The 22,617-nt window shown below is 41.5% G+C and overlaps 1 protein-coding gene across 5 annotated transcripts in view; it reads right to left on the bottom strand.

Annotated features, from left to right (window-relative positions):
- Nucleotides 1-19,324, bottom strand: part of SAYSD1 (SAYSVFN motif domain containing 1) — a 36,914-nt gene extending 17,590 nt beyond the window's left edge. The window contains exons 1-4 of one of the 5 annotated variants that reach the window (XR_014297348.1): nucleotides 19,049-19,324; nucleotides 13,379-13,760; nucleotides 5,298-5,381; nucleotides 2,861-2,923 (exon numbers count right to left, since the gene is read on the bottom strand). Coding sequence is in view for 2 of the 5 variants with exons in the window: in XM_082664241.1 (XP_082520367.1) it covers nucleotides 13,410-13,760; nucleotides 19,049-19,255 (558 nt within the window). In the remaining 3 variants the exon portion in view is untranslated. Of the gene's footprint in view, nucleotides 1-2,860; nucleotides 2,924-5,264; nucleotides 5,382-12,940; nucleotides 13,761-19,048 lie in introns of those variants that run through there. The other 4 variants (XR_014297349.1, XM_082664241.1, XR_014297350.1 and 1 more) reach the window with 4 other exon arrangements.
- Between the last annotated feature and the right edge of the window lie 3,293 nt (nucleotides 19,325-22,617).

Below are 22,617 nucleotides of genomic sequence, written 5' to 3'. Positions count from 1 at the left end.
CAGCACATTAAAAGAATAGTACATTATAATAAAGGATCATTTATTCTAGGAATAAAAGGATGGTTCAGTATGAGTAAATCTATAACATAATTGATTACATTAATTGACCAAAGAGAAAAATCACATAATCAAGTCTCTGCTATACTGGATTTCTTAAAATCCAACACCCATTTTTATTTTAAGGAAAAAAAAATTAACAACCTAAGTACAGATGAATAATTCCTTGAGATATAAGTCTGTCTATCCATGCATCCGTTTACCTCGAAGCCAGCAGTATGTTTAACGGGAAACTACTAAAGCATACTCATTAAAGTCAAGAACAAGATATCACTGACTCTTATTCTGATTTAACATTCTTCTGGACGTTCTAGCCAATGTCATTAGACAGAGAAAAAACAAGAAGTATAAAAATCGGGAAAAGAGGAGCTAAATTTTACATTATCTGAAAAGAAAATAATTATCTAACTATTTATGTGGAAAGTCCAGGAGAACCAACTGAAAATTATAATTAGTAAGAAAATTCAGTAAAGGGGAAGAGCTGGTACAAAATTAATACACCAAAATCAATAGCTTTCATACTTATGTAACAACTAGTTGGAAGAAATAATGGAAGTCCTCAGGATGCATCACTTTTTCCCAAGCATGCTCTTCTCCTTCATGAGTATCACCTTTTTCCCAGGTGGTTTCCTGTGACTGAAATGCTACCTCCTTTCCCCTCCCTTTTTCCCTGCAGAGTACCTGATGCTCCTTCAAATTCAGCACCATGTCACCACTTCCAGGAAGCCCTCCCTGCTTCTATAAGTATTTTGATATCCCTTTTCTATGCTTGGCCCTTCTTTAAATAGCACACTCTCAAAGGGTTCGCCACGCAGTACTGTAACTGTCTGATTATTGGCTGCCTCCCCCCTTTGACTGTGAGCTCCTTGAGAAAAGGAACTTTGTCTGCATTATCTCTTTGTGTGCTGAGAGCCCAGCACCAGGCCTGTAAAAATAAGGTATTCCATCAAAGTCCACAGCAGATACTGTGTTAGGCTTTTGATTCTCTTCGTAAGAAAGCATGACCCCCACAACTATAGAGCCCACGCACTCTGGAGCCTGCACACCACAACTGGAGAGAAGCCTGCACGCCGCAATGAAAGATCCTGCATGCCACAGTGAAAGATCCCGTACGCATGCCGCAACTAAGACCTGACACAGTCAAAAATAAATAAATATTAAAAAAAAAAAAAAGAAATCATGACCCAAAGACAAACAGCTAAATAGAAGGTAGACAGATGGACAGATGGATAAACAGATTAGGAGAGATATGATAGATTCATATAAGTTGAAAAAGCAGGTGCTGGTTAGTAGGTTGTTAGGCCGGATTTGGTCACATTTGTGAACTGTAATTCTTTCACTGATGAAAGAATGAATTTGGGGAAAAATAAAATTTTATTCAGTAAAATGCTGTCCAAAACTGTTAAATCAATGAATGCATAAGTGTATCTGTTCTAGAAACAAATGGTTACTGATAGTATTTGGTTCCTTTTCTAAAATATTTGTAATTTTTGTTGTGTTGATTTTTAGGATATTATGCTTTAGTTTTTAATTATCATGATAATTAATATTATTGGTTTCCCTCAATTAAATCTTCCACTTAAAAAAACTAATGAAATGAAATTTTTAAAATGTATCTCAATAAAATAAAATGTATCTCAAAAAAAAATCTTCCACTTAACCATAAAAAGTAGAATGTATGAACATATTTCGTAAGCCAATCATTTTGCCATAACGTCAATATTTGTTAAGAAAATCTTAAAAGACGGCTGAATAAAACATATGTAAATGTTTTCACCAATAGGGAAAAAAAAAAAGATAAGGTGCTCCGTAAACGAATGGATGGATGGACGAGTGGGTGGACAGATGGACGAATGAATGAATGACACAGAAAATCCCATCTCCACATGATAGCCCAGGTGACCTTTTAAAAATGGATATTGGATCATGCCATTCTCTTACATAAAACTTCAAATGCATGTAAATAAAAGCCAAACTCCTAAAAAGGAAAGCGAAGGGCAGAATCGTTTGTAGAGTGTGCTATCAAGTGTGGGCTTGAGAAAGAACAAACATGATGAAGGGAGGGAGGCTTTCTCATTGTATATCCTGTGGACCTCTTGAATTCTGGAACACATGCATATAAGTACAGAAATTAAATACTTTGTTCCTTTTTATATTTTGAAAGTGTTCTAAAATAAGCATGTGCTTCATTCTGTAATAACTTTTTAAAACTTCAAAAAATAAAGCACCTTTTATTATTATATAGTCTTGGGAGTTAATTCCTAATCGTTTAAAAGCCGTATGTGTGTTTTTCTCTAGTTTTGCTTTCCAATGAACAGTTCAAAAAAATGGCAAGCCTGTTGCCCCCTTTTAAAATACACACCCATCTGTCTTTGCTTCATTCTAATAATCACTGAGTTTTCTTCCTATTTTAACATTTATGATTTATTTCATTGGCTCTTGATCTTTAGTAAGCTGGAGATAACCCCAGGGAGGCTGTTGAAATGAAAATTCTTGGGGTCCTACCCCCAAACATTGAGTCATGAGTCTGGTTGGGGCCCTAGAATCTGCATTTTAACATTACCACAGGAGATTCCAATACAGGTGGTCCACAGACCACACTTTCCAAAACATTCATTCATGACTTGAGGAAACGTAGTATTTTTCATAAAAAGTGACAATCCTACGTAGTGTAGAAGTCAGATTTGAAAGTGGTCTCTCCTTTTGATGACTATTCCCCCAACACACACATGCACATACTTATACCTTTATAAACATCTGTATTATGTTATACGCCTTATAATGTGGTTCTCTGTGTACTCACCTTGTCTTCTTTCCAGCTTTTTGAGAGTGAGATCCAAGTCTTTATCCACCCAATGCTCCAATGCTGTGAAATAAAAGTACGTGTGACAGAAACCAAAGCATACAGTTCAAATTTGACTTCCTTTGGCTTAGGGATCGAGTTTCTCTGCCAGCTGTATAAGTTCCTAGTCTTTTTCCCCCTACAAAGCTTAGATGTGGAAAAGCCCAGCGCTGACCCCCTCAACTGCAATGCTGCCTGCTGAGTGTAGAGAGGGGATGTTTTATTTTAAAGTATGCGTATAAATCACTCTGATAGCTTTCTCTGCCTTTCCCAGGACCTCTGATGAGCCCCTTCCTCCGTGAATGTTAAAGTGAAAAGAAAGTCTGAAAAAGCAGTGCAAACGGTTCAGATAAATATCCCAATGGGTTTTCTACATTACATAAATTGTGAGGTAAAGGGACCGACTTAGAGCAGCAGTTCTATGCTACCCCCTGGTGGCACGATGCTCCATGGCATCCCAGCTCCACCCTGCATCCTGGCTCTTACAGTGGACACAGATTGGAGAGGCTCATCTACGTGTCCCCAGCAGCACCAGGCTCAGAGCACCTACACATATTTGCTGATAAATAGGTTAATAGTGTGAGTGGCAGGAGACAAAAACACACAGTTAGAATTTTACTTTCTTCTGCCCAACTGAGGATCACTGATTCTGCCAATTGTGTAACTTCCTAGTTTTTTTGTTTTTTTTAGCACAGAGCCTGTGAGCCTAATCTTAATGCACAGATCAGTCAAAAGGAAAATGTGGAAAACACTAGACTCACAGCACAATCCCAATAGCACAAAATATACATGCATAAATTATCACTGGTAAAAAGCCAGAGGTTTTGAGAAAAGTCACTGCACCCACCAACTGGGACACTTACTGCCACCCAGACCTTGCACCTGCAGAATGGGTCAGGGCTAGCTTGAAAGTGATTGTCCCAGAGGTACAACTGGATGATTTAGCCTGAAGAACAGAAAGGACTAAGTGAGAACTGAGTAACGGTTTACCAGTCCAGAGGATGCTCTGTGTCCACTGAGATTAGAATAAGAAAAAATAACCTGGGGTGGCCTGAGTTCTTTCAGTAAAGAACTTCCTAAGAAGTGCCTGAACCTTGTACCTGGATTCTTCTTTAGGGATCACTAGGGAAAAAAATGTTAGTCAGCAATGAATGCAGACCTGCCTAAGGCGCGGGGGGGTACATTTGATGGCATTTTGGGGGCTCTTCTAGCCCTATAAGTAGTTAGAGGCTCATTTAAAAGTCCCTGTGATTAGGCAAGATGGGATAATGTAAATAAAAGCAAAAACCAGTTTACTTGCAAGACTCAGAGACAACCTCATCTGTGCACACAGCTGTCATAGAGACTGAATGCATCTCTGGGGTCTCTGTTCCCCGATGACAAAGCAGCCTTTAATGGAAGCTGCTTGCTGGGCTAATGGTCAGGCCCTGAGTGGAAATTCTGAGATCAATAGGCCTTTCTAAATTCAGGAAATTGGGGCTTCCCTGGTGGCGCAGTGGTTGAGAATCTGCCTGCTAATGCAGGGGACGCAGGTTCGAGCCCTGGTCTCGGAGAATCCCACATGCCGTGGAGCAACTAGACCCGTGAGCCACAACTACTGAGCCTGTGCGTCTGCAGCCTGTGCTCCGCAACGAGAGGCCGCGATAGTGAGAGGCCCGCACACCGCGATGAAGAGTGGTCCCCGCTTGCCACAACTAGAGAAAGCCCTCGCACAGAAACAAAGACCCAACACAGCAAAAATAAATAAATTAATTAAATTCAGGAAATCAAGACTGCACCTAAAGCTTAAAGGGCTGATGAGAACAGCAAACACATAGCATCCTTTCCTTTCTTCCCTGTCAGGCATTTAATTGGTTCACACCCCACTTTTCCTAGAAGTTAATGCTGTCCTTACATGCAACCTCTGGGAAGAGGTGAGCAAGGAGAGTTGACAAATCACTCACAGAAAATCCCATGAAAGGTGGGCTTAAGGCAATCCAGGCTCCACCTTGTTATAAATGGCTACATTTTCAAAGAATGCTAGAGAGGTCTGCTCCTAAATTGAGTCTCTTCTGTCCTTAAGAGAAGTCTCTACTTTGCTGGGATTAATAATTGGACCAAATGTTCCTAATTCAGAGTTACGGGCACTTCGTTTTAGGTAAAAGTTTGAATTATACATTTTTTAAAATACAAATTAATTCTTTCCTAGTACGGTATTTATTGCCCTAGGCTTTGCAGTGAACCTTGATCAAGGAAGGATATTTCTTCTTGGTATCTGGCTTTTATGAAATGGAAAAGTCCAAGTAAAATATCAAGGAGATGGAGAAAGCCTTAAGAAAATAAATCAGGAGACAAAATCATGTACCGCAAATACAATAGAAACTTGCACGTTTAACAGAGATTCATCTGTTTCCCATACTTTCTACAGGTCCAGTTCACACAGGAGTCACAGACGAAAAGACTTCTTTATGAGCTACAGGAAACTTCAGCTCAAGGGATGACTCTGAAAGACAGTCAAACTCCCAGTCAGCAAGGGGGTAGAGAGGAGCAGTGCATGTAAATTTTCAACATGGGCTGAAACACATGGGGTTAGTTGTCTACAAAGTGTGATTCATGAGAACATCTGCTCTGCAGGCCTTCTACTGATACAACTAAAACATCTCACTCAATTACTGGCATTGCTTGTTTTATTGTGTCCACCACCCCATTCCCAGTTAGAATATATGCTCCAAGAACTGGGAAAATGCCTGCTTTTTAAAAATTATTATATCTCAAGCACCTAGAAGAGTGCTGGCATTCAATGAATAAAAGTTAAATTTAAATTAAGATTTTACTATAAGTAAATCAGACAAGAATAAAAAAAGAAAATAGACGACCATTATTTAGTAACGTCTCCTAGACAATAAAGTTACTTTCACAGTATAAGAATTAATAACTGAATTCTGAAGCTGAAAACCTACTGAGGAGACATTAATTTCTTAATATCTGAAATTTGGAAAAAAAACTATTGCTTTAAAGCTTGAGTCCTCTTACTAATCAGTATGACTAGTAAAACAAAAAAAAAAAGTATTCAATGGTTTGCTTTGCCCAATTTTAATGAGCCCAAACTCTAACTTCACACTGGAAGAGGCAGGAACACGAAGCATGGCTGATTACCACTATTTACATAACTTCCCACCAGAGGCCCACGGTCAAAGGCACTGCTCACTCTAAAGTCTTTAGAATATAAGAAACAACTCAAGCAGCCAATAAATCAGGAGCTCCACTTTCAGAGCTCCCCTTTGTACATACTCAAGAATTTCTTCTTGCTGAATTCATCATTAGTAGCCACTTACCATATCTACCAATGTTGACTTTGTGAAATCACTCCCCACACTTGGCAGTTAGAACCCTGCCTTCTCTAATCTTCCTTCACTGTGTGGCGGCAGAATAACTGAGGAGCATGGAAAATGGGGATGGGCGATGGGGGCCTGTTTCTGAAAAGCACATGTTTCAATAGCACTGATGACCAAAAAAGCAAGACTTCAGGCAGAAAGAAAAAAAAAACCCAAAACCCCAAAATCCCAGACACTTCCAACTTAAACTTTTCAGGAAAAATAAATATGATATGAAAAGACTTAAAGAGGGACAAGGTGGCAGAGTAGGAGGATTTTGAGCTCACCTCCTCTCACAAGCATACCAAAATCACAACTATATATTTAAAGTGATAAAAGGAAAAAATCTACAACCAAGAATACTCTACCCAGCAAGGCTCTCATTTGGATTGATGGAGAAATCAAAAGCTTTACAGATAAGCAAAAGTTAAAAGAATTCAGCACCACCAAACCAGCTTTAAAACAAATGCTAAAGGAACTTCTCTAGGTAGAAAAGCCCACAACTGGAAACAAGAAAATTACGAAACGGGAGAGCTCACTGGTAAAGGCAAACATACAGTAAAGGCCGGAAATTATCCACACACAAACATGATATCAAAGCCAGCAATCATGAGAGGAACAGAGTACAAATGCAGGATATTTGAAATGCATTTGAAATTAAGAGATCAGCAACTTAAAACATCATGTATTTATACAGACTTCTATATCAAAAACTCATGGTAACTGCAAACCAATAATCTGTAATATACACACAAAGAAGAAAAAGGAATCCAAACACAACACTGAAAATAATTATCAAATCACAAGAGAAGAGAACAAAAGAGGAAAGGGAGAAAAAAGACCTACAAAAACAAATCCAAAACGATTAACAAAATGGCAATAAGAACATACATATCGATAACTACCTTAAATGTAAACAGATTAAATACTCCTACCAAAAGACATAGACTGGCTGAATGGATACAAAAACAAGACCCGTATACATGCTGTTTACAAGAGCCCCCCTTCAGATCTAGAAACACATACAGACTGAAAGTGAGGGGATGGAAAAAGGTATTCCACGCAAATGGAAACCAAAAGAGTAGCAATGCTCATATCAGACAAAAGAGCCTTCAAAATAAAGACTGTTACAAGAGACAAAGAAGGACTCTCCATAAAGATAAAGGGATCAATCCAAGAAGATATAACAATTGTAAATATACATGCACCCAACATAGGAGCACCTCAACATATAAAGCAAATATTATATAAGGCACCTCAATATATAAGGTGTAAATTATATATGGCAATATATAAGGCAAATGTTAACATATATAAGAAATTCTGGGAGACTTTAACACCCCACTTACATCAATGGACATATCATTGAGATATAAAGTCAATAAGGAAACCCAGGCCTTAAATGACACATTAGAGCAGATGGACTTAATTGATATGTATAGAGCGTTCCATCCAAAAGCAGCAGAATACACATTCTTTTCAAGTGCACATGGAACATTCTCCAGGATAGATCACATGCTGGGCCACAAAGCAAGCCTTGGTAAATTTAAGAAAACTGAAATCAAATCAAGCATCTTTTCTGACCACAATGCTATGAGATTAGAAATCAACTACGAGAAAAAACCTGCGATAAACACGAACATGTGGAGGCTAAAAAATATGCTACTAAATAACCAATGGGTCACTGGAGAAATTAAAGAGGAAATCAAAAAATACCTAGAGACAAATGAAAACGAAAACACAACAATCCAAAACCTATGGGACACGGCAAAAGCAGTTCTAAGACAGAAGTTTATAGCAATACAAGCTTACCTCAGGAAACAAGAAAAGTCTCAAATAAACAACCTAACCTTACATCTAAAGCAACGATGGAAAGAAGAACAAACAAAACCCAAAGTTAGTAGAAGGGAATAAATCATAAAGATCAGAGAGAAATAAATGAAGTAGAGACTAAAAAAACAATAGAAAAAATCAATAAAACTAAAAGCTGGTTCTTTGAAAAGATAAACAAAATTGATAAACCTTTAGCAAGACTCATCAAGAAAAAACGGGAGAGGGCCCAAATTAATAAAATTAGAAATGAAAAAGAAGTTACAACCAACACCATAGAAATACAAAGGACCGTAAGAGACCACTATGGGCAACTATATTCCAATAAAATGGACAACCTAGAAGAAATGGACAAATTCTTAGAAAGGTACAATCTCTCAAGGCTGAACCAGGAAGTAACAGAAAATATGAACAGACTAATTACAAGTACTGAAATTGAATCTGTGATTTAAAAACTCCCAATAAACAAAAGTCCAGGACCAGATGGCTTCACAGGAGAATTCTACCAAACATTTCGAGAAGAGTTAACACCTATCCTTCTGGAACTATTCCAAAAAATTGCAGAGAAAGGAACACTTCCAAACTCACTCTATGAGATCACCAACACCCTGATACCAAAACCAGACAAAGATACCACAAAAAAAGAAAATTACAGGCTAATATCACTCATGAACACAGATGCAAAAATCCTCAACAAAATAATAGCAAACTGAGTCCAACAATACATTAGAAAGATCATACACCATGATCAAGTAGGATTTATCCCAGGGATGCAAGGATTTTTCAATATCTGCAAATCAATCAGTATGATACACCACATTAACAAGTTGAAGAATAAAAACCATATGATCATCTCAATAGATGCACAAAAAGTTTCTGGTAAAATTTAACATCCCTTTATGATTTTAAAAAACCAAAAGAAACTCTCCAGAAAGTGGGTATAGAGGGAAACTACCTCAACAGAATAAAGGTCATATATGACAAACCCACAGCTAACATCATACTCAAGGTGAAAAGCTGAAAGCATTTCCTCTAAGATCAGGAACAAGACAAGGATGCCCACTCTCACCACTTTTGTTCAACACAGTATTGGAAGTCCTAGACACAGCAATCAAAGAAGAAAAGAAATAAAAGGAATCCAAAGTGGAAAAGAAGTAAAACTGTCACTGTTTGCAAATGACATGATACTATACACAGAAAATCCTAAAGACACTACCAGAAAACTACTAGAGCTCATCAATGAATTCAGTAAAGTTGTAGGATACAATATTAATACACAGAAATCTGTTGCGTTTCTACCCCTAACAACAAAAGATCAGAAAGAGAAATTAAGGAAACAATCCCATTTACCACTGCATCAAAAAGAATAAAATACCTAGGAATAAACCTACCTAAGGAGACAAAAGACCTGTACTCCAAAAACTATGAGACACTGAAGAAAGAAATCAAAGATGACACAAACAAATGGAAAGATACACCATGTTCTTGGATTGGAAGAATCAATACTGTCAAAATGACTATACTACCCATGGCAATCTACAGATTCAATGCAATCCCTATCAAATTACCAATGGCATTTTTCACAGAACTAGAACAAAAAATAAAATAAAATTTGTATGGAAACACAAAAGACCCCAAAAAACCAAAGCAATCTTGAGAAAGAAAAAGAAAGCTGGAGGAATCAGTCTCCCTGACTTCAGACTATACTACACAGCTACAGTAATCAAAAGAGCATGGTACTGGCACAAAAACAGAAATATAGCTCAATGGAATAGGATAGAAAGCCCAGAAATAAATCTATACACCCATGGTCAATTAATCTATGACAAAGGAAGCAAGAATGTACAACAGAGAAGACAGTCTCTTCAATAAGTGGTGCTGGGAAAAGTGGACAGCTACCTGTAAAAGAATGAAATTAAAACATCCTCTAACACCATACACAAAAATAAACTGAAAATGGATTAAACACCTAAACGTAAAACCAGATACTATAAATCTCCTAAAGTAAAACATAGGCAGGACACTCTCTGACATAAGTCGCAGCAATATCTTTTTAGGTCCATCACCTACAATAATGGAAATAAAAACAAAAATAAACAGGACCTAATTAAACTTAAAATCTTTTGCACAGCAAAGGAAACCATAAACAAAACAAAAAGACAACCTCCAGAATGGGAGAAAATATTTGCAAACGATGCAACTGACAATGGATTAATCTGCAAAATATAAAACAGCTCATGCAGCTCAATATCAAAAAAACAAACAATCCAATCAAAAACTGGGTAGAAGATCTAAAAAGACTTTTCTCCAAAGAAGACATACAGATGGCCAAAAGGCACATGAAGAGATGCTCAACATCACTAATTATTAGAGAAATGCAAATCAAAACTACAATGACGGGGCTTCCCTGGTGGCGCAGTGGTTGAGAATCTGCCTGTTAATGCAGGGGACACAGGTTCGAGCCCTGGTCTGGGAAGATCCCACATGCCGTGCAGCAATGAGGCCCGTGAGCCACAACTACTGAGCCTGCGCGTCTGGAGCCTGTGCTCCACGACAAAAGAGGCCACGATAGTGAGAGGCCCGCATACCGCAATGAAGAGTGGCCCCCGCTTGCCGCAACTAGAGAAAGCCCTCGCACAGAAACGAAGACCCAACACAGCCAAAAATAAATTAAAAAAAAAAAACACCAACTACAGTGAGGTATCACCTCACACTGGTCAGAAAAGCCATCATCAAAAAGTCTACAAATAATAAATGCTGGAGAGGGTGTGGAGGAAAGGGAACCGTCCTACACTGTTGTTGGGAATGTAAATTGGTGCAGCCACTATGGAAAACAGTACGGAGGTTCCTCAAAAACTAAAAATAGGGCTTCCCTGGTGGCACAGTGGTTGAAAGTCCGCCTGCCGATGCAGGGGACATGAGTTCATGCCCCAGTCCGGGAAGATCCCACATGCTGCGGAGCGGCTGGGCCTGTGACCCATGGCTGCTAAGCCTGCGCATCCGGACCCTGTGCTCCGCAACGGGAGAGGCCACAACAGTGAGAGGCCCGTGTACCATAAAAAACACAACAAAAAACAAAAAAACTAAAAATAGAGTTGCTATATGATCCTGCAATCCCAATCCTGGGCATATACCTGGAGAAAACAATAATTCAAAAAGATACATGCGATTAGAGACCTAAATGTAAGACCGGACACTATAAAACTCTTAGAGGAAAACATAGGAAGAGGAAAACATAGGAAGAACCCTCTTTGACATAAATTACAGCAAGATCTTTTTTGATCCACCTCCTAGAGTAATGGAAATAAAAACAAAAATAAACAAATGGGACCTAATGAAACTTAAAAGCTTCTGCAAAGCAAAGGAAACTACAAACAAGATGAAAAGACAATCCTCAGAATGGGAGAAAATATTTGCAAACAAATCAATGGACAAAGGATTAATCTCCAAAATATATAAACAGCTCATGCAGCTCAATATCAAAAAAACAAACAACTCAATCCAAAAATGGGCAGAAGACCTAAATAGACATTTCTCCAAAGAAGACATACAGGTGGCCAAGAAGCACATGAAAAGCTGCTCAACATCACTAATTATTAGAGAAATGCAAGTCAAAACTACAATGAGGTATCACCTCACACCAGTTAGAATGGGCATCCTCAGAAAATCTACAAACAACAAATGCTGGAGAGAGTTTGGAGAAAAGGGAACCCTCTTGCACTGTTGGTGGGAATGTAAATTGATACAGCCACTATGGAGAACAGTATGGAGGTTCCTTAAAAAACTAAAAATAGAATTACCATATGACCCAGCCATCCCACTACTGGGCATATACCCAGAGAAAACCATAATTCAAAAAGACACACGTACCCCAATGTTCACTGCTGCGCTACTTATAATAGCCAGGTCATGGAAGCAACCTAAATGCCCATCCACAGATGAATGGATAAAGAAGATGTGGTACATATATACAATAGAATATTACTCAGTCATAAAAAGGAACGAAATTGGGTCATTTGTAGAGACATGGATGAATCTAGAGACTGTCATACAGAGTGAAGTAAGTCAGAAAGAGAAAAACAAATATCATATATTAACGCATATATGTGGAACCTAGAAAAATGGTACAGATCAACTGGTTTGCAGGGCAGAAACTGAGACCCAGATGTAGAGAACAAATGTATGGACACCAAGGGGGGAAAGCGGCGGGAAGCGGTGGTGGTGCTGTGATGAATTGGGAGATTGGGATTGACATATATATACTAATACGTATAAAATGGATAACTAATAAGAACCTGCTGTATAAAAAAATAAAATAAAATTCAAAAAAAACAAACAAAACAACAACAACAACAAAAAGATACACACACTACACCCTTCTTCACTGCAGCACTAGTTACAATAGCCAAGACATGGAAGCCACCTAATTGTCCATCAACAGAGGAATGGATAAAGAGGATGTGATATATATACACACAATGGACTACTACTCAGCCATAAAAAGGAATGAAATAATGCCATTGCAGCAACATGGATGGATGGACCTAGAGATTATCATACTAAGTGAAGTTAAGTCAGAAAGAGAAAGACAAATACCATATGCTATCACTTATATGTGGAATCTAAAAAATGATACAAATGAACTTATTTACAGAAACAGACTCACAGACATAGAAAACAAATTTATGGTTACCAAAGGGGAAAGGTCGGGGGGAAGGGATAAAGTAGGAATTTGGAATTAGCAGATACATACTACTATATATAAAATAGATAAACAACAAGGACCTACTGTGTAGTACAGGGAACTATACTCGATATTTTATAATAACCTATATGGGAAACGAATCTGAAGAAGAATAGATATCTGAAACATTTTGCTGAACACCTGAGACTAACACAACATTATAAATCAACTATACTTCAATGAAAAATAAATTAATTTTAAAAAGATTTAAAGAGAATATTTACTTTATACAGTCTTGATGTACCAAACGATTACTTCAAACAGCTGGGTATTTTAAAGTTATCTCCCCAATGCCCTCTTAGTGCTCTAAAAATCACCTCTCTCAAATAAAGAGACAAACAGGTCTCCTTTCTTAAGCGTCTCTCTTTTTATAAATTGCATCAGACCCACAGTGAATGTCTTCCTGGGAGTTTCACCAAAACCAAAAAGAACTTCTGATATAAAACTGCAGCAGGAGATCGGGGAAAGAGTGTGGAATTGCGGGGTCACAGAACTGACCCGCAAGCTGTCCTTAGTCAAACCCACAAGTCGGTGCCCCAGGGATGAAAGGACCTTGGGAGGCCAGCCGACAGCAGGGCTGGTCCTATCTCCCCTGCAGGGGTCGCAAGTGCAGCTCGCGCTCCAGCTGCTCGGCAGTCAGGGTACCCTGGATGGCCTCGCAGCCCGGGTTGAACACGGAGTACGCGCTCTTCTCCCCCTCCGTCTTCTCCTCGGGGCCTCGTGTCCCCACATACATCCAGTAGAAGAGGGACAGGACAAAATAGGCCAGGCCAAATTCCAGTTGCACAAACAGTCCCAGCAGGACCAACCAGAGGAGCACCTTCAAGAAGGTGATGTTGGTCAGGAGAGACTGGTCCTGCGGGGTCGGGGCCGGCGGACGCTCGGCTGGATTCCCCGGTGGCTGTGACGCGCGGCCCCCAGGCCGAGCCGCTCCCTAGGACACACACAAACAAACCAAAGTAAGAATAATGGGCAGTGGGGCCGGGAGGATCAAAACCGATCTGGAGAGACAGCTGTCCTTGCTCGGGAAAGGCTTCCGGCTCATCTGTGTCTATTTTCTGGCCCTGCTCTCTAAGACAACCATCTCCAAAGAGCTCCTATGCATTCTGCTCCAACAGAATCAAAACTGATCAGTGAGATGTGAGCTGATGAAATCCTTAACAGCGTTCAGAGGGATTCCCATCTGAGGCAGACATTTCCTCCGATTAATCTGTTGCTAACAGGAGCTAATTTTTGCCTGGTACAGAGACTCCCCCGTAATTGATAAGGCAGTGACCACACGCTTCCCACACAGAATCAATATATGTTTGCTGCTTTGTCTAGACGAGCTAAAATTTTGTTGAGTTACATGATTCTAAAACGAAGACTACACCAGAAACAGGAAACAAAAATCCCTTCCACACATTAAAAAGAAAGTCACTGTTATAGCCACAACCTTTCCATCCCCTGTGACCATCCTACACACCCCCAGGATCTCCTAACTGGACTCCCCACCTCCTAACTCTTCCCTCCCCAAACCATCCTATGTGCAGCTGCTAAATGGATCTGCTAAAACACCCATCAACCCCCTGCTCACAAACCTCTGACAAATTTTTATTGCCTACAGGTTAAAATTTAAACTCCTTGGGCTGGAATCCAAGGCCTTGCATTCACTCAACAGACAGAAATGCCAGTACACAGGCCCCTGCGCTGTGTGCTAATGGGAGACACAGGTACTTAAGGAGCTTTAGGGTGCTTGATCTCCAGTCCAGTATTCTGCAAACTTTTTTGGGTATGACCCACAATAAGAAATACGTTTTGTACTGCAACCCCACACATATATATCAGGGGAAAAAAAGGTCACAAATCAACAAATAACTTCCTTACATATGAAGCTTTGGTTTTCTATTCTATTTTTTTTAATTTAGTTTTAACAGAGGACTAGATCCTCTAAATTGATTTCACCACCCACTAATGAGTCATGACTTGCAGTTTGTAAAACAGTGGTCTAAAAATTTTCTGAACAACATGATCCACCATCTATTGCTCTATAAATGAACACTCTACTCCAGTTCAACTGGTCTTAGGACCCAGAGACATTGCCCCTTGGTGGCCAGGAATAGCCTCTGCGTCCTCTCCATTCCTCAGCAACTTGCTTCCTCCAGGCAAGCATGACTGGTGAACTGTATATGCCCCGACCTCCTGGGCCATCAAGGAGGGTGTCCCCTCTGCCACCTAGAGTTCTGAATGGCTGTTTCTCAGCACCAAACTATTCGTCATTCAAGTGTCTCTCTTTTAATACAGGTCACATGTGTCCCTAGATTGCTGCACGAGGCCCCAAGCTACCATTTATTATCTTCTGGTGTCTCCAGAGCCAAACACAGTACCCCACACATAAGTTCTCAATACATAGCAGACTTTTAGCTCATTTATTCAATTATATCTCTTATCCTTCACATGGCAATTGAAAAGGGACCACAAATATTATTTGGTCTCAATTAAAAATACAGGTCATCTGATTTATGTTGCTTCAGAAATTCTATAATTGTTCAACCCTTGATTTTTAGTATCAATATTGTAATTATTACCTTTTCAATTAGATTGGAAAGGTTCTTCACATATAATCAACAACCCCCCCCCCACACACACACACATTTATTAAACAAATAAATGTCCCTTTCAGATGTAACCAGTGTGCACAATAGGGAAATCACTGAAGGTCTTAGCAGGGAACTAATACAATCTGATTAATATTTAAGACTGCTCTGGCTGCCAGGCAGAAAATGGGCTGCAAGAGTAGAAGAAAGGAAATTGTTAGTAGCTCATGCAGGAGGCCCAGCAAGACACGATCAGGCAGAGATCAGGGTGGTGACATGGAAGACGGAGAGAAATGATGGATACAGAATACATCTTAAATGTGTACGACTTGAAACTCACAGTAGACTGAATTCATTTTATTATTGAAGGAGTATAACAAGAATAATGCTACGGCCACCATTTACTGAGTGCCTTCAAGATGCCTGATCTGTAATCCAGCAAGCAGGTATTATTATTCCCAATTTACTGATAAGAAAACTCTGAGGTGTAAGCAACTCCCCTAAAGTCACACGGCTGGTGACAGGCAGAGATGAGTTTGGTCTAGCATCCTAGGATGATCTCCCTCCAGAGCCCTTTTTACTTAATTAGGGCCTTTATGGGGGGTGGTAAGGGGAAGGGTTAGAGAGCTAGAAGGAGATGAGGTGGGGTAGGGGGTTAAATGAACTGGAAAAGGGAACAAACAAAGAGGGGGGATAAGGAAATTCCTCTGCCTCGTTTGGCATTTGTTTTAGAACCAGTGTGCCTTCTGCTGTAAAAGCTGTGTGTGGAAGCGTTTGTGGTCACCACAGTCACCACAGCACATATGGTGCAGTTTAGGGAAGGGAATTCCGTTCCTTGAATGCCAAGCTGCTTCCCACCTCAGGGCCTTTGCACTCGTGGTTCCCTCTGAGAGGAAAGCCCCTTCCTCTCACACCACCTGGCTGGCTCCCTCTTCTACAAACCTCAGTAACAATGTCACCACATGGACCCTTGGCCTGTCCCAGGTTTCTGCAAAAGTGGCTCCTTCTTATGAAAATGGTGAGGTCACCTCCTCAGTGAGTCCTCCCTGCCCACCCAATTTAAAGTGGCACTCTGCATCCCTCACCCCCGATTCGCTATCACAGCACCCAGGGCCCCCCCCCCCCACCTTTTTGTAGCATTCATCATTCTGTTCTTTCAACTCGAAGGCAAGTTCTGTGAGAGCAGGGCTTTGTCTTTATCACACTGTCTCCTGGGATACAGGAAAGCAGCTGGAACACAGTGGGCACATGAGAGGATTATACTGAATCAATGAATGCTGATGGGGGAAAGGGAAACGTTAAAAGATGACTCCTGGATTTGAGGGGGTGAGGCAAAGGCTGTGCTTGGCCAGGTGACGCCAAAGAAGGAGAGCATTTGAGCAGTGGGCCAACCTGAGGCAAGGCTTGGAGGGGAGGAATTGCAGGATGACTGTGGGCAATGGACCTTGGGGCTAGATGGTGCATTGGGGGCCTGGGAGGGAGATGGGGGTTGGGTGGGGGGCTTGGCAGGATTTTTTTAAAGTTACAGGCATATCTGTCCTAATGTGGTAGACGCTTGTCACAGAAAGAAATATTTTATTTTAGTGGACTGCTTTTCCCCAAACTAAATTCGAGAGTGAGGGAAGGAGGTGGATGCTTCCTTGTCAATGGCCAGTAAAAAGAAGCAATTAGAAACAGAAGGTTAAAGAAATCTCTGACAAGCCACTGTGTGCCACCTAAATTATTAGGTAGAGATAGATTATAAATTAGGGGAGAAAAAAAGCAGTTTAATGAGAATTTCACACCAGAACAAACCCAGGAATGGTAGCTGAGTCAATGAAAATGAGCTTCAAAGTTCCTCATGAAAAAACAGAGTAATTAATAAGAAGCACTGGAGGTCCAGCATTTCCTCTCATCCCTTTGTCAGGCCATCAGCTTTTGGGTTTTTAATAATGAAAACTTTCTCCAAGTTCAGCTTCTCTGGATCCAACTCAATGATCTCATATTCCTTTGGAAATGAGACATACAGTCAAAACCTCATTGTGTGGACTACAATGTAACTGGGAGAGGAAAAGAGATAGAGGAAATGGATTCTAAAATCCTAACCAGGGACTTCCCTGGTGGCGCCGTGGTTAAGAATCCGCCTGCCAATTCAGGAGACATGGGTTCGAGCCCTGGTCCGGGAAGATCCCACATACCATGGAGCAACTAAGTCCGTGCATCACAGCTGCTGAGCCTGTGCTCAAGAGCCCGCAAGCCACAACTACTGAGCCCACGTGCCTAGAGCTTGTGCTCCACAACAGGAGAAGCCACCGCAAGGAGAAGCCACAAAGAGTAGCCCCTGCTCGCCCCAACAGGGGAAAGCCCATGCGCAGCAACTAAGACCCAACACAGCCAAAAATAAAATAAATAAATAAATTTATTTTAAAATAAATAAAATCCTAAGCAATTGTGCACAGTGAGTTCTAATCAACAATAAAGTCATCCTGAGACAAACTGCATGCAAGGAAATGGATTGTTTGAAACCTGCTGCACTCACTTTCTACAAGTCAGTTGGAACCCTGAGTGTCATGGAGAATAGTATCTAATCCAAACTGAGTAACAGTAAGCTCTCCTTGATTACAAAAAAAAAAAAAAATCCTTAAAACCAGATGTGGTCCAGTGATAGATGAACTGAAGTAATTTTAAGAGTAAGGTACATTTTAATTTTCAAAAGGAATTTTTGGCTGTTACTGCACTTGGGAGGGACAGAGGCCATGTCACAGATTGTCTCACAGCACAGATATCCCCTTGATGTTTTGTCCTGTATTCTCACATAGATGCTCCAATCTCACACTCAAGTCATCACCTTGCCACCTTACTCATGAGTGAAAACGAAGATACTGAGACGTGAATAGGAAATTACCAAAGACTCACAGGGTGAAAAGGATATCATACTAATCTATATATTGTCTTCGCCTTGAACATTCATTGTTAAACTTGAATAGGGCTTGCTAGTTCAACAGTGAGACAAAGGTACATGCCACCACGGCAGTCACAGTTACCACACTTTTGCGAATTCTGTATTCAAATGCCATTTCTAAAGCGCAGGCTATCGGGGTGACTGGCTGCATGTGGCCCAGATGCGAACTCAAATGAAACTTTAATTACTGCCACTTTTTATCAGAATCCAATTAGACCTTTTACCCTCCATTAGCAGAGGGCTGTGACTCAACACCATTGTGGAGAGGTTTCCCAAAGCCACCGGGGGCACAACGATAACGCAACTCGCTGTGAATAACACAAGGGCAGAGGTCCTTTCTTCCAGGATCCTAGACCCTCCCTTCAAACCTGGAGTCGGAGCTGCGTGGGTCTCGGGCTGGAAGGAAAACGTGGAAGCCACTCATCAGGCCCCAGGCGAGAGGCTGGAGACGCGAGGGCCCGCCCCCGAGCTGGCGGGAGACGCCAGCAGCCCCGCCCCGCCACCGAAGGCCCGGCTGGGAAGCTATGGAAGGAGCGTGGCTGGCTGGGCGGGCTGCTTCTTGACGCGACGAGGTGGGGGGCTGGGGGTGTTGCCACCACGTGGTGGCGGGGCGGGGCCTCGGCAGGGCCTCGGCGGAGCTGCCCGAGAGGCCAAGTCGGCGGCTCACAAGCCAGGTACCCGGGGGTGAGGCCTCGTTTCTCTCACCTGAGCGAGGTTGGGCTGGGCCTGGGCACTCGCGGGCCTCAGTTTCCAAACCAGGAACCGTTTTAGCCAGCCTGGGGCTGCCTTTGGAGTCGCAGCTGCTTCCGCCTTCTCTCCCGAGGTTTGTGCACGCTGCCTCGAAGTGCTGGGTTCGGCCGCCAGCCCGGCGCGCTTCCGGGCCTCCCGGAACTCAGCTAAGCGCCTCTCCATAGCGCGCACCCCGTTTCCCGCGCTCCCGAGAACGCGCGCGCGCCCGCTCGCAGGGGCACCTGTCCCGGCTTTGACCGGCTCAAGGCTGCAGTGCGCCTGCGTAGCGGCGGCTGTATGCTGCGCGTGCGCGTTGTGGGCCTGGGGCTCAGGCCGGGCGTTCGCGGAGTTTGTGACGTTCAGTGAGCTGAGTATACAGCTAGTTGTTCCCTCCAAACGCGTGGACGCGGTGTTCACGTCCTCGCCCCGGCCTCAGCTCTGCCGTGCTCCATCTCACTTCAGGGATCTGCTCCCTAACAGGTGGAGTATCCTCTAGCAGTTGAGCAGATTGAGATTGAGAAAGTGGACCTGGGGCATTGAAGAAGGCCCGTGGTCTGTGGGATGTTCTGGTGTCAGAAGGAAGGCAGGATACAGCCTACCCTTTTCCTTTTAGCCGGTTTGCCAATCTTAGCACTTTGGAAGGTTGCTTTCTCACTGATCATTTGGCAGGCAGTCTGTGCAGACCTCTCACTGGTCTGCCGCGCTGGAAACTACCTGTTGATGTGTCTAGATGGGCCAAAAACTTAAAACAAAACAAATCTTTTATTGGGGTGCAACTTAAAATACACAAATGTGAAGTGTTTGGCTCAGTAGATCTGTATTAGGTGTATACCTATATAACTATTACCCAGAGAAAGAACGTTTCTAGTGCCCAGAGGACTCCCTTGTGTCCTCTCCCAATTACTACTCACCCAAAAAAGGTCACAGTTCGGGTCAGGAACTGTTAGATTTTTAAAGCTCTAAGCATCTAGCTAAGTGCCACTCACTTAATTGAGGCTCAAATATTTCTTCGATCTTGCTGAGTGTGAGTCAAGAAATCAGATGACCTAGAATGGAGTCTTTCATTCACTTAGCAAATATTTATTGAGAACCCTCTACGTGTCAAGTATCATACCAGGGATGCTGGGGTGAAGGAAACAAACCCTTGTTTTCGTAGTGCTTAGCATTCTAAATGGGAAGACTAATGCATAATTACATATTTATATTTAATGTAATGTCAGGTACTGATCAGTGCTGTGAAGAAAAGTAAAGTAAGGAATAAGGATGTTGGGGTTGTTTTGAGCCAATGACCAGGGAAGGCTTCTCTGAGTTGTCATTTGAGCAGAGACCTAAATGAAATGAGTGGTGGAGGCATGTAGATATCTGGAGAAGAGTGTTTCAATCAGAGGAAACAGCAAGTGCAAAGGTTCCGAGACCTCAAGTACTATGCTTGACCTGCTCACAGAACATTAAGGGTCAGTTTGGCCTTACAGGCCATGGTGGAGACTTTATACTACATTCTGAGTGTGATGGTAAGCGACTGGAGGATTTGAGTAGATGACATGATCTGATGTATTTTTAAAGGATCACACTGGCTGCTGGAGGTGGGACCCTGGAAGAGGGCAAGTATAGAAGGAGGGAAACAAGTTCGGAGCAAGTACAGTGGTATAAGAGAGTCTGGGAAGTTGGAGCTAGAGTGGGAAGTGATGCAGGTGGTGAAAATTGGTCAGATTCTGAATATATTTTTGAATATCTGAGCCCACATAATGTGCAGCTGGATTGGATGTGGAGCGTGAGAAAAAGGAATCAAGGATGATGGATTTCCACCAGCCCCCCTCCCCACCAGTCCACACACCTGAGCAACCAAGTGAAGGATGCCAAGGCCCTCTACTGAGATGGAGGAAGACTAGGAAGAGAGGATTATTCGATAAACTTGGTGAGTTTTGTTTTGGACATGCCAAGAGTTTGAGATGCCTGTTGGACAAACAGCATAGGCAATTGCATAGTGAAAACTGGAGTTCAGGGAAAAGTGAGAACTGGAGCTACATATTGGGAGTCATCAGCATGTGTGTGATATTTAAAAGCCATGAGATCAACTAAGGAGTGAGTGTGGATAAAAAGAGGATATATGAGGACTGGGCGCTGAATAATTAGAGATGGTCTGTGAGACAGAAAAGAAATGGGGATGTTATACCACAATGACCTGTCATTGAGAAGCCACAAAAAATTTCTTGCCCATCATGGCGTCCAGAGTAGATCTGCTTCTCTGGAGGGACTGGTGACTCTTTGATCGATTGTCTTTCCCACTTGATAATCACACTGAGACCTTAGAGCTGTATTTATCATCTACTTCTAGTAGGCATTTAGACTTAAGGCGTACGGTTTGTGGGCTATTGCAATCAGGGTCTCTGGCAGGAAATATGACACCTTCAAAAAGGTTAAGTAAGGAGAACTTCGTGTTACAAAGATGTGGCGAAATTAAGGGAGCCAGCAAGGAAGTTCACAGGAAGTGTTACCAGCCTCTGGGCCTCAAGCAGAAGAGGAGAGAGTGGTCATCAGAACTCAGTGAGACCTGTAGCTATAGGAGAAGCCCGAGAAGAAGGAGCCCTTAAACAGGTAGAGAAAGGTGGGAAGAGGATAAGAGAAGCAAACAGAGAATATCCAGCCAAGTGCTAATGGCATTTCTAGCTCCATCTTGTTTCAGTAACCTTATTATCCCTTTGCTTTGTTTAATGATGATAAATTTATTTTGTCTCAGTGCTTTGTAAACCTCTTTAAATTCTTTTTGGAAGAGGCTGAAAGAATGGGAAAAAGTAAAGATGAAAGAGATGAACATGAAGAACACCTCATGCCAAACTAACTCCTTTTCCTTTTTGGATAAGATTATGAGACTAGTAAGTAAGAAGGGTCCCAAAGTGTACTTAATGTGTGAATTTAAGTTTTATTATGAAATACTTTGTGTATACCCAATTTCATATATATAAATTGGACACATAATAAACATATATATAATGTGTATACATGTATATCATATTTGTAAATTATAAGTAATAATATATCCACATGCCCTCTTAGTATCCATGCCGTGGAGAGTATACTTCCCCATTCTTTGACTTTGAACTCAGCCATGCAAGTTGTTTTTGCCAAATGGGTGATGGCAGGTATGATACAAGTATGGGGGCTTGAAGTGTGTTTGTCCTGTTGAGTTCACCCTCTTAATACTCTGCCCTGCCATGAGATGAACTTGCAACAACTAGCCAGCTGGTCCAAGAATAATGAGAGTTTTGTGGATATGGTCACCCAGCTGACTCACTGACCAGTTGAGCCCAGCCCAAAATAGTTGCCCCGGCTTACCCAAGATGTATGAAAAATAAATGTTTATTTTATATCACAGAAATTTTGTGGGTTTTATTACACAGAAAAAGCTACTTAAAAAAAAAAAAAGAAAAGAACGTTCCTCTGTGTGCCTGTGGTCCATTCCTGACTCCTACCCACCTCTTTAATCTATTAATGTAGTAAGTTACATTAATAGACTTTCTGTTAAATCATCCTACATTCCCAGAATA

The sequence above is a fragment of the Grampus griseus genome (genome assembly GCF_964374135.1).
Source record: "Grampus griseus genome assembly, chromosome: 10".
NCBI lineage: Eukaryota > Metazoa > Chordata > Mammalia > Artiodactyla > Delphinidae > Grampus > Grampus griseus.
This window is presented reverse-complemented; position numbering and strand designations above follow the sequence as displayed.